Source organism: Carassius auratus, chromosome 45, assembly GCF_003368295.1.
Source record: "Carassius auratus strain Wakin chromosome 45, ASM336829v1, whole genome shotgun sequence".
Lineage (NCBI taxonomy): Eukaryota > Metazoa > Chordata > Actinopteri > Cypriniformes > Cyprinidae > Carassius > Carassius auratus.
In genome coordinates, this window is record NC_039287.1 from 15265159 (window position 1) to 15276947 (window position 11789).

The window sequence follows — 11789 nt, forward strand, 5'->3', positions numbered from 1 at the left end:
CGCCAATAGAAGATATACTAGAGATTCTGACTGAAGTCTAGCACCCTGCTAGGCTTAGTTGAAAAAAGGTTGTTTTACATGCTCAGGCAGTAAAATAGAACATTTCAGAAGTCAGAAGAGGTAGTTAAAGACGGTCTTACCCGTGTAACCTGCACACCAGCCCCAAGACGCCACCATCGCCAGTAACCACCTGAACATGACCCCTTCGATGTACCAGAAAGTGGGCGCATCTAGAACTCGTAAAGGCTGCAGGACTAACAGATAGAGGCAGTAGGACGGGATTGCCACACAGTTATTCACAAACATGAAGGTGAACCGGAGCAGCGAGTTCATTAAGATCCAGAACAATCTGCGAGCCGTGTCCAGATGGGGAGCCATACTGTACTGTCCTGCCTGCAAAAAAGAAAACACCCAAGTGAATTAAATCTCAGCACACTGATGTGGCGTGTTTAAACGTGGAGGTGTCTTTAAAAACCAAGAAAGAAAAAAAGAAATCCTCAATGTATAGAGATGCAGCTTAGGAATGAGAGCCGATTTACTAACACACATCAAGTAATTGAAGGTAAACATGAGCCGGTTCATACTGACAGAACAAACACTTTGAATCGAATTAAATAGTGTCTTTGCTGATAAGCATGTTGAGGAGGAGCTACTTCAAGTTAACCAAAGAAACTAAGACCCACTTTATCACAATAACATGCATAAGTGCATGCCATAAAAACAAACCTGTACAGAATAATAACGATGAGAATAACGGTCGTTATAATTATTTATATAACATATAAAGATATATGCTATAACTACACTTGATTGGATATAAAAGACATGCTTCAGGTAAACACACTTCATTTCATTTATTTATGTTTGCACGGCTTTCATTCATTTTTTACGGTCAATCAGATACAAATCCTTTGAATGAAGGTGAAATGTTTAAAATGAGGTGTTGAACACAGTGCTATCCCTGCTAGCATGCTACATAGTTTTTACTGCTGCTTTAACAGCACTGCCAGTTTATTCAAAAGCGTGAGTATTTTTCTAACAATACAAACGTAGACACGTAATAGAATAAATAAAACATGATAATATATACAAACACTGCTGTTAAATAAAGCAAAATGTGTGTGTGCTTGCGATAATGTGTTAGCATGCTAAGCTAATGCGAAGCAAACTCGGGTCATTGATTCAGTTTAACGGTCACATCTGATCATTGTATGATTATTTATTTATTGAAATCAAATCTTGAGTGCTTATTTCACTGGATAATCTCCGACTGTCTGTCCTTCATACGAAGTGGCCGGTGTCTGGCTGATTCGGGTATTTAATGAGATTTGGACTAAAGTCCTTGACGGATCCGTTACCCACCCTAGACGAACCGGATCAGAACAGCCATCCAGATCTAATAAAACGCTTCGACGGTACAAAAAAAACATTTGAATCCTCGAATCTTCACAAGAAAGTGTTTTCTCACCGTCACCGTGCTAACGCGCAGCCTGCTGGTGAAGCTGCAGACGGGTTCGGAGAGTTCGGCTCGGTCACATGTAGAGGACGAAGATGAACGGTGTACCCGAGAGCTTAAGATCGTCTACTCCACGGCTTGACTTGGTTCCGTGAGTCTGTTTCCTGCTCGAATGCATGCGTTTCAGTTACACACTCGCATGTTGCTGGAGTCCCGCGGCCGAACCTCTCGATCTGCGCTCGACTCCCCGAACCGAACACTGTAACAGTCAACCGAAGACGTTTGAGATCAGACGAGTAAACTCATCTTTCCGCTCCGGATGAGGCGTGTCAGGCATGTATTCACTGGGCCTCTCCTTCGGGAAGATGATGATCTTTAGCTCCGTTATTCTGGACCTCCTACCCATAGACTGTATAAAACAGCTCCTACCACAGGCCGCGGACACGCGCAGACTCAGTGAGGGCACGCGCACCGGTACTGAGCCAGCTCTGTTGCTGAAGATCCCAGGATCATGTGGATATTACTACAAGTGGAACATAGAAAGGAGCATCTTTGGAAGTGCAGGAAACTAAAGTGTCCACACAATACAGTCTCTAGATTAAAATAGTCTTAAAAAGAAACTCCCTAACCACATTTTAAAACAAAATGAAACCAAATAATATTCTATTTAATGCTTTTGGTAGTATTTCGTGGAAGCTGTAATTTGAAAAGTTGGTCAAATCTGACCCCTAGTGGCCAATTCAAAAACAGTAAGTCTCTATTTCTCTAGCTATGTCTGTCTGTCTGTTTTAAAGAAGTGGATGATCATTAATGACTTAAAATTTCTATTAGAATCAGATTTTTTTTTATGAGGTTTTACCTACTTACTAAATTAGGTAGTTCCATTGATTGGACTTTACTCTCAGATACTATTTTGTTTAATAACCATAAGAAATCACCAGGTTAATTGAAAAGTGGTTAACATTGGGTTTCCAAGAGAAAATCTGATAAATAAATAAATAATGTAAACCCTGAGGAAGTGGAAGCAAGTGAAGTTTTGGAAAGCAATTCTATGTGCATGACTCTTTTGTGTGATCTTTGCAGTAGAATGCATAGTAAGAGGGATTGAGTTTATTATTCACTCATATACTACAGGGCTGTTTAATGCTTGAATCTGATTGGCTGATTAATTCTGAGGTGCACAATTATTTTCTGGGAAAAGCATGGCGAACGTAGTTCCAGGCAGCTCTCTTGACCGCATTAGAGTTCCATATCACTTTGAATAGTAAAACAGTAATAACGGTCACGCAGTTTACACAAAAAGGTGTTGTCAGCGCTGCCCTGACAATTTTATAATTTAGACTATATAGTGTAGCATCTGAAAGGCTACACATCACATTTCTCACTAGAGATGTAATAACAGCGCTGTTTAGAGATGCTGCAGCAGAAGAGTGTTTAGGGACATACAGAGGTACGTTAAGGGGCCATTCACATATCCCACCTAAAAACGCATGTAAAACGCTAGGCACGCCGCTTTCTGATTTTTCCAAAAACCTTTGGTCACTTGCACTCCTGAGGCATCTGTCGTTGCTAAGCAACCATGACCCGCTCTCTCCATGAAGACGCGGAAATTTCGGATAAATTGGATAAATTGATTTGCAGCATTAAAAATCGCTTGCAGCAGATCTGCTATTTAATTTATTTAAAAATGGCTATCCATATACAGCTATGATCAGCTGTTCCTTCATCCTGGCTGTACTTTCAACGTTTTTGCGGGAAAGGATGAAGCTGATTGGTTTGGTTCTTGTCACATGACCTCCATGTACGCAAACAGGGACACATCATAGATTATTGCAAACCCGCCACAGCAATAATCATCGTGTCATATGTTGTGACTGAGAACATCTCCTGTTACTCATGTTACCTTAGTTCCCTAAGAGGAGGGGGCGAGACATTAGGTATGGGGAAATCCATTACCTTGAAATTATGAAGTCTGATTGAATAACTCAATAAGCCAATTGTGCCCCCGCCCTCACCTGATTGGCTGACAGCCCTCAATATAGGTGACGACGGGCGCCAAAAACCTCAGAATCTTCGACTGAACGAGAGCTATGAGGCTGGAAGGCTTTCCACACTGCAGGTTACGTAATGTCTCATTCCCTCCTCTCAGGGAACTCTTTAGCTCCGTTATTCAGGACCTGAACCTCCATTGAGAAACAAATGTCCTGAATAAACATGCCTTTCGCCCAAGCCTATGACAACACCAAACTCCTTGTGGAGTGGGCGTGCACCCCGATTGGGCAGGAGGTTCCACGGGAAGCATAAGCCAGTCGCAGAGCCTCCACTATCCAGTGTGATAGCCTCTGCTCCGACAGCGCACTGCCCTTCTTGGCACCCGTGTAGCAGACGAAAAGCTGCTCTGAAGTTTGAAACTGGCTAGTTCTGTTCACATAAGTGCACAGGGCACACACAGGCCTGCACGGGGCACAAAACGCACTTCTGAGACACTGAATTACTGTACTCCTTGGGGGAAATTGCTTGAATTTTAACTATCTGAGCTCTGAACGGCGTTAAGAGCACTTTAGGCGAATAGCCAGGTTTGGGTAAATGTCTGACCATGCAATCGTCCGGTCCAAACTGCATACACGCGCTGTTCACTGACAACAGCGCTGTTCCCACTCATTTCCCACAAGCTAGCGAGCAGTAGCCCTGTCTTAAATGAGAGCACTTTAAGGTCGCTAAACTCGGCTGGTTCAAAAGGTGGGTCAGACAACGCACTAAGCACTAACGACAGGTCCCAGACCGGCATTTGACGAAGGTGGGGTGGATTAAGCCGCTTAGCTCCCCGGAGAAAGCTCGTTATCAAGGGGTGCCTCCCCACTGAATGACTGTCTAGCAAGTGACGAAAAACGGCAATAGCAGCCATGTAGACTTTCGCTGTAGATGGAGAACTGCCAGCATCCAGACGTTCCTGTAGGAAGGTCATAATAATGCCACTAGCCCTCCATTCTCCATGTACAATGCCGTCCCTGGACAGCATGTCTGCGGCGCAATTCAAACTGCCCACTATGTGCACTGCTCGGATCGACAGAAGTACCCTGTCAGTCCATAAACAGCAGCTGTCTCTCTAATCCCTGCAGGAGTCGCGAACGCAAACCTCCCTGGCGATTGATGTACTCCACCACCGCCGTGTTGTCCATTCTGATAAGAACATGACAGTCTTTCACTAATGGAAGGAAACTCTGCAGCGCTAGATGTACCATTCCATCTCCATGAGTTTTCTGCTTTCCCAATGGAGGTGTGGGATGTGTAATTGCACCTCAATTGCTCATGGAATATTTCAGAATGGCCGAGTGGTCTAAGGTGCCAGTCTCAAGACACATCCCCCTTCTCAGTTGCTGAAGTTTCTGGTCTCCAAAAGGTGGGTTCAAATCCCACTTCTGACAATGGTTCTTTTGAAATCAAATGACTTGGAATCAACGTTTAGAGATTTAATTCTACAGTTTGGACACTTTGCTTTGCTTCTAACCAGCTCTAGTGATAAAACTGTCCTTTCCAGCCTCCAAATGTAGCCTTGGATTCAAATCGGACTTCTGACAAAGACTCTTTTGTAGTGAGCAGACTAGAAATACAATTGTAACTAATTATGAGACAATCAAAAATATATATATTTGGATCCTTTATTTTTTCCATCTGACCAACTTCACTGTGAGAATTGCACTTCAGTTATTTGGGTGAATATGTCAAAAAGGCACAGTGCTCCAAGGCGCCAAACTCAAGAATTTTCACCCCTCTCAGTTGCTGAGTTTTCTGATTCCCCAATGGAGGTGCGGGATCTACTCACACTTCTGACAAATGCTCTTTTGGAATGACTAGACTAGAAATAGAAATGGAATTAATTATGAGACAACAAATAATATATTTTACATCCTTTATTATGCCATCTGAACAACTTCACTGATAGAATTGCACCCCAACTACTTGCTGAATGCGTCAGAATGGCCGAGTGGTCTAAGGCGCCAGACTCAAGACACATCCCCCTTCTCAGTTGCTGAGGTTTCTGGTCTCCAAATGGAGGCGTGGGTTCAAATCCCACTTCTGACAGTGGTTCTTTTGAAGTCAACTGACTTGCAATCAATGTTTAGAGAGTAAATTCTACAGTTTGGACACTTTGCTTAGCTTCTAACCAGCTCTAGTGATAAAACTGTCCTTTCCAGCCTCCAAATGTAGCCTTGGGTTCAAATCTGACTTCTGACAAAGACTCTTTTGTAGTGAGCGGACTAGAAATATAATTGTAACTAATTATGAGACAATCAAAAATATATATATTTGGATCCTTTATTTTTTCCATTTGACCAACTTCACTGTGAGAATTGCACTTCAGTTATTTGGGTGAATATGTCAAAAAGGCACAGTGCTCCAAGGCGCCAAACTCAAGAATTTTCACCCCTCTCAGTTGCTGAGTTTTCTGATTCCCCAATGGAGGTGCGGGATCTACTCACACTTCTGACAAATGCTCTTTTGGAATGACTAGACTAGAAATAGAAATGGAATTAATTATGAGACAACAAATAATATATTTTACATCCTTTATTATGCCATCTGAACAACTTCACTGATAGAATTGCATCTCAATTACTTGTAAAATATGTCAGAATGGCCGAGTGGTCTAAGGTGCCAGACTCAAGACACATCCACCTTCTCAGTTGCTGAGGTTTCTGGTCTCCAATTGGAGGCATGGGTATAATTGTAACTAATTATGAGACAATCAAAAATATATATATTTGGATCCTTTATTTTTTCCATCTGACCAACTTCACTGTGAGAATTGCACTTCAGCTATTTGAGTGAATATGTCAAAAAGGCACAGTGCTCCAAGGCGCCAAACTCAAGAATTTTCACCCCTCTCAGTTGCTGAGTTTTCTGATTCCCCAATGGAGGTGCGGGATCTACTCACACTTCTGACAAATGCTCTTTTGGAATGACTAGACTAGAAATAGAAATGGAATTAATTATGAGACAACAAATAATATATTTTACATCCTTTATTATGACATCTGAAGAACTTCACTGATAGAATTTCACCTCAACTATTTGCGGGATATGTCAGAATGGCCGAGTGGTCTAAGGCGCCAGACTCAAGACACATCCCCCTTCTCAGTTGCTGAGGTTTCTGGTCTCCAAATGGAGGCGTGGGTTCAAATCCCACTTCTGACAGTGGTTCTTTTGAAGTCAACTGACTTGCAATCAATGTTTAGAGATTTAATTCTACAGTTTGGACACTTTGCTTCGCTTCTAACCAGCTCTAGTGATAAAACTGTCCTTTCCAGCCTCCAAATGTAGCCTTGGGTTCAAATCTGACTTCTGACAAAGACTCTTTTGTAGTGAGCAGACTAGAAATATAATTGTAACTAATTATGAGACAATCAAAAATATATATATTTGGATCCTTTATTTTTTCCATCTGACCAACTTCACTGTGAGAATTGCACTTCAGTTATTTGGGTGAATATGTCAAAAAGGCACAGTGCTCCAAGGCGCCAAACTCAAGAATTTTCACCCCTCTCAGTTGCTGAGTTTTCTGATTCCCCAATGGAGGTGCGGGATCTACTCACACTTCTGACAAATGCTCTTTTGGAATGACTAGACTAGAAATAGAAATGGAATTAATTATGAGACAACAAATAATATATTTTACATCCTTTATTATGCCATCTGAACAACTTCACTGATAGAATTGCACCTCAACTACTTGCTGAATGTGTCAGAATGGCCGAGTGGTCTAAGGCGCCGGACTCAAGACACATCCCCCTTCTCAGTTGCTGAGGTTTCTGGTCTCCAAATGGAGGGGTGGGTTCAAATCCCACTTCTGACAGTGGTTCTTTTGAAGTCAACTGACTTGCAATCAATGTTTAGAGATTTAATTCTACAGTTTGGACACTTTGCTTCGCTTCTAACCAGCTCTAGTGATAAAACTGTCCTTTCCAGCCTCCAAATGTAGCCTTGGGTTCAAATCGGACTTCTGACAAAGACTCTTTTGTAGTGAGCAGACTAGAAATACAATTGTAACTAATTATGAGACAATCAAAAATATATATATTTGGATCCTTTATTTTTTCCATCTGACCAACTTCACTGTGAGAATTGCACTTCAGTTATTTGGGTGAATATGTCAAAAAGGCACAGTGCTCCAAGGCGCCAAACTCAAGAATTTTCACCCCTCTCACTTGCTGAGTTTTCTGATTCCCCAATGGAGGTGCGGGATCTACTCACACTTCTGACAAATGCTCTTTTGGAATGACTAGACTAGAAATAGAAATGGAATTAATTATGAGACAACAAATAATATATTTTACATCCTTTATTATGCCATCTGAACAACTTCACTGATAGAATTGCACCTCAACTACTTGCTGAATGTGTCAGAATCGCCGAGTGGTCTAAGGCGCCAGACTCAAGACACATCCCCCTTCTCAGTTGCTGAGGTTTCTGGTCTCCAAATGGAGGCGTGGGTTCAAATCCCACTTCTGACAGTGGTTCTTTTGAAGTCAACTGACTTGCAATCAATGTTTAGAGATTTAATTCTACAGTTTGGACACTTTGCTTCGCTTCTAACCAGCTCTAGTGATAAAACTGTCCTTTCCAGCCTCCAAATGTAGCCTTGGGTTCAAATCTGACTTCTGACAAAGACTCTTTTGTAGTGAGCAGACTAGAAATATAATTGTAACTAATTATGAGACAATCAAAAATATATATATTTGGATCCTTTATTTTTTCCATCTGACCAACTTCACTGTGAGAATTGCACTTCAGTTATTTGGGTGAATATGTCAAAAAGGCACAGTGCTCCAAGGCGCCAAACTCAAGAATTTTCACCCCTCTCAGTTGCTGAGTTTTCTGATTCCCCAATGGAGGTGCGGGATCTACTCACACTTCTGACAAATGCTCTTTTGGAATGACTAGACTAGAAATAGAAATGGAATTAATTATGAGACAACAAATAATATATTTTACATCCTTTATTATGCCATCTGAACAACTTCACTGATAGAATTGCATCTCAATTACTTGTAGAATATGTCAGAATGGCCGAGTGGTCTAAGGCGCCAGACTCAAGACACATCCCCCTTCTCAGTTGCTGAGGTTTCTGGTCTCCAAATGGAGGCGTGGGTTCAAATCCCACTTCTGACAATGGATCTTTTGAAGTCAACTGACTTGGAATCAACGTTTAGAGAGTAAATTCTACAGTTTGGACACTTTGCTTCGCTTCTAACCAGCTCTAGTGATAAAACTGTCCTTTCCAGCCTCCAAATGTAGCCTTGGGTTCAAATCGGACTTCTGACAAAGACTCTTTTGTAGTGAGCAGACTAGAAATATAATTGTAACTAATTATGAGACAATCAAAAATATATATATTTGGATCCTTTATTTTTTCCATCTGACCAACTTCACTGTGAGAATTGCACTTCAGTTATTTGGGTGAATATGTCAAAAAGGCACAGTGCTCCAAGGCGCCAAACTCAAGAATTTTCACCCCTCTCAGTTGCTGAGTTTTCTGATTCCCCAATGGAGGTGCGGGATCTACTCACACTTCTGACAAATGCTCTTTTGGAATGACTAGACTAGAAATAGAAATGGAATTAATTATGAGACAACAAATAATATATTTTACATCCTTTATTATGCCATCTGAACAACTTCACTGATAGAATTGCATCTCAATTACTTGTAGAATATGTCAGAATGGCTGAGTGGTCTAAGGCGCCAGACTCAAGACACATCCCCCTTCTCAGTTGCTGAGGTTTCTGGTCTCCAAATGGAGGCGTGGGTTCAAATCCCACTTCTGACAATGGATCTTTTGAAGTCAGCTGACTTGGAATCAACGTTTAGAGAGTAAATTCTACAGTTTGGACACTTTACTTAGCCTCTAACCAACTCTAGTGATGAAACTGTCCTTTCCAGCCTCCAAATGTAGCCTTGGATTCAAATCGGACTTCTGACAAAGACTCTTTTGTAGTGAGCAGACTAGAAATACAATTGTAACTAATTATGAGACAATCAAAAATATATATATTTGGATCCTTTATTTTTTCCATCTGACCAACTTCACTGTGAGAATTGCACTTCAGTTATTTGGGTGAATATGTCAAAAAGGCACAGTGCTCCAAGGCGCCAAACTCAAGAATTTTCACCCCTCTCACTTGCTGAGTTTTCTGATTCCCCAATGGAGGTGCGGGATCTACTCACACTTCTGACAAATGCTCTTTTGGAATGACTAGACTAGAAATAGAAATGGAATTAATTATGAGACAACAAATAATATATTTTACATCCTTTATTATGCCATCTGAACAACTTCACTGATAGAATTGCACCTCAACTACTTGCTGAATGTGTCAGAATGGCCGAGTGGTCTAAGGCGCCAGACTCAAGACACATCCCCCTTCTCAGTTGCTGAGGTTTCTGGTCTCCAAATGGAGGGGTGGGTTCAAATCCCACTTCTGACAGTGGTTCTTTTGAAGTCAACTGACTTGCAATCAATGTTTAGAGATTTAATTCTACAGTTTGGACACTTTGCTTCGCTTCTAACCAGCTCTAGTGATAAAACTGTCCTTTCCAGCCTCCAAATGTAGCCTTGGGTTCAAATCGGACTTCTGACAAAGACTCTTTTGTAGTGAGCAGACTAGAAATACAATTGTAACTAATTATGAGACAATCAAAAATATATATATTTGGATCCTTTATTTTTTCCATCTGACCAACTTCACTGTGAGAATTGCACTTCAGTTATTTGGGTGAATATGTCAAAAAGGCACAGTGCTCCAAGGCGCCAAACTCAAAGAATTTTCACCCCTCTCACTTGCTGAGTTTTCTGATTCCCAATGGAGGTGCGGGATCTACTCACACTTCTGACAAATGCTTTTTTGGAATGACTAGACTAGAAATAGAAATGGAATTAATTATGAGACAACAAATAATATATTTTACATCCTTTATTATGCCATCTGAACAACTTCACTGATAGAATTGCACCTCAACTACTTGCTGAATGTGTCAGAATCGCCGAGTGGTCTAAGGCGCCAGACTCAAGACACATCCCCCTTCTCAGTTGCTGAGGTTTCTGGTCTCCAAATGGAGGCGTGGGTTCAAATCCCACTTCTGACAGTGGTTCTTTTGAAGTCAACTGACTTGCAATCAATGTTTAGAGATTTAATTCTACAGTTTGGACACTTTGCTTCGCTTCTAACCAGCTCTAGTGATAAAACTGTCCTTTCCAGCCTCCAAATGTAGCTTGGGTTCAAAATCTGACTTCTGACAAAGACTCTTTTGTAGTGAGCAGACTAGAAATATAATTGTAACTAATTATGAGACATCAAAAATATATATATTTGGATCCTTTATTTTTTCCATCTGACCAACTTCACTGTGAGAATTGCACTTCAGTTATTTGGGTGAATATGTCAAAAAGGCACAGTGCTCCAAGGCGCCAAACTCAAGAATTTTCACCCCTCTCAGTTGCTGAGTTTTCTGATTCCCCAATGGAGGTGCGGGATCTACTCACACTTCTGACAAATGCTCTTTTGGAATGACTAGACTAGAAATAGAAATGGAATTAATTATGAGACAACAAATAATATATTTTACATCCTTTATTATGCATCTGAACAACTTCACTGATAGAATTGCACCTCAATTACTTGTAGAATATGTCAGAATGGCCGAGTGGTCTAAGGCGCCAGACTCAAGACACATCCCCTTCTCAGTTGCTGAGGTTTCTGGTCTCCAAATGGAGGCGTGGGTTCAAATCCCACTTCTGACAATGGATCTTTTGAAGTCAACTGACTTGGAATCAACGTTTAGAGAGTAAATTCTACAGTTTGGACACTTTACTTCGCTTCTAACCAGCTCTAGTGATAAAACTGTCCTTTCCAGCCTCCAAATGTAGCCTTGGGTTCAAATCGGACTTCTGACAAAGACTCTTTTTTAGTGAGCAGACTAGAAATACAATTGTAACTAATTATGAGACAATCAAAAATATATATATTTGGATCCTTTATTTTTTCCATCTGACCAACTTCACTGTGAGAATTGCACTTCAGTTATTTGGGTGAATATGTCAAAAAGGCACAGTGCTCCAAGGCGCCAAACTCAAGAATTTTCACCCCTCTCAGTTGCTGAGTTTTCTGATTCCCCAATGGAGGTGCGGGATCTACTCACACTTCTGACAAATGCTCTTTTGGAATGACTAGACTAGAAATAGAAATGGAATTAATTATGAGACAACAAATAATATATTTTACATCCTTTATTATGACATCTGAAGAACTTCACTGATAGAATTTCAACCTCAACT

General features: G+C 41.0%; 1 protein-coding gene and 8 non-coding genes across 9 annotated transcripts in view; 8 read left to right on the top strand and 1 right to left on the bottom strand.

Annotated features, from left to right (window-relative positions):
- LOC113063401 (acyl-CoA:lysophosphatidylglycerol acyltransferase 1-like) overlaps positions 1–1934 on the bottom strand; it is a 34176-nt gene extending 32242 nt beyond the window's left edge. Inside the window, exons 1-2 of the mRNA XM_026233763.1 lie at positions 1469–1934; positions 141–393 (exon numbers count right to left, since the gene is read on the bottom strand). Of these exons, the coding sequence (XP_026089548.1) occupies positions 141–378 (238 nt within the window). The 5' untranslated portion in view covers positions 379–393; positions 1469–1934. The remainder of the gene's footprint in view (positions 1–140; positions 394–1468) is intronic.
- Positions 1935–5427: 3493 nt separating this feature from the next.
- On the top strand, positions 5428–5539 carry trnal-caa (transfer RNA leucine (anticodon CAA)). The gene is made up of 2 exons: positions 5428–5465; positions 5494–5539. It is a non-coding gene; the product is annotated as a tRNA-Leu (tRNA).
- Positions 5540–6540: 1001 nt separating this feature from the next.
- Positions 6541–6652, top strand: trnal-caa (transfer RNA leucine (anticodon CAA)). The gene is made up of 2 exons: positions 6541–6578; positions 6607–6652. It is a non-coding gene; the product is annotated as a tRNA-Leu (tRNA).
- Positions 6653–7856: 1204 nt separating this feature from the next.
- trnal-caa (transfer RNA leucine (anticodon CAA)) lies at positions 7857–7968 on the top strand. The gene is made up of 2 exons: positions 7857–7894; positions 7923–7968. It is a non-coding gene; the product is annotated as a tRNA-Leu (tRNA).
- Positions 7969–8514: 546 nt separating this feature from the next.
- trnal-caa (transfer RNA leucine (anticodon CAA)) lies at positions 8515–8626 on the top strand. Its single transcript has 2 exons — positions 8515–8552; positions 8581–8626. It is a non-coding gene; the product is annotated as a tRNA-Leu (tRNA).
- Positions 8627–9172: 546 nt separating this feature from the next.
- On the top strand, positions 9173–9284 carry trnal-caa (transfer RNA leucine (anticodon CAA)). The gene is made up of 2 exons: positions 9173–9210; positions 9239–9284. It is a non-coding gene; the product is annotated as a tRNA-Leu (tRNA).
- A 546-nt stretch (positions 9285–9830) lies between these two features.
- Positions 9831–9942, top strand: trnal-caa (transfer RNA leucine (anticodon CAA)). Its single transcript has 2 exons — positions 9831–9868; positions 9897–9942. It is a non-coding gene; the product is annotated as a tRNA-Leu (tRNA).
- A 546-nt stretch (positions 9943–10488) lies between these two features.
- trnal-caa (transfer RNA leucine (anticodon CAA)) lies at positions 10489–10600 on the top strand. The gene is made up of 2 exons: positions 10489–10526; positions 10555–10600. It is a non-coding gene; the product is annotated as a tRNA-Leu (tRNA).
- A 544-nt stretch (positions 10601–11144) lies between these two features.
- trnal-caa (transfer RNA leucine (anticodon CAA)) lies at positions 11145–11255 on the top strand. The gene is made up of 2 exons: positions 11145–11182; positions 11210–11255. It is a non-coding gene; the product is annotated as a tRNA-Leu (tRNA).
- The last annotated feature ends 534 nt before the right edge of the window (positions 11256–11789 follow it).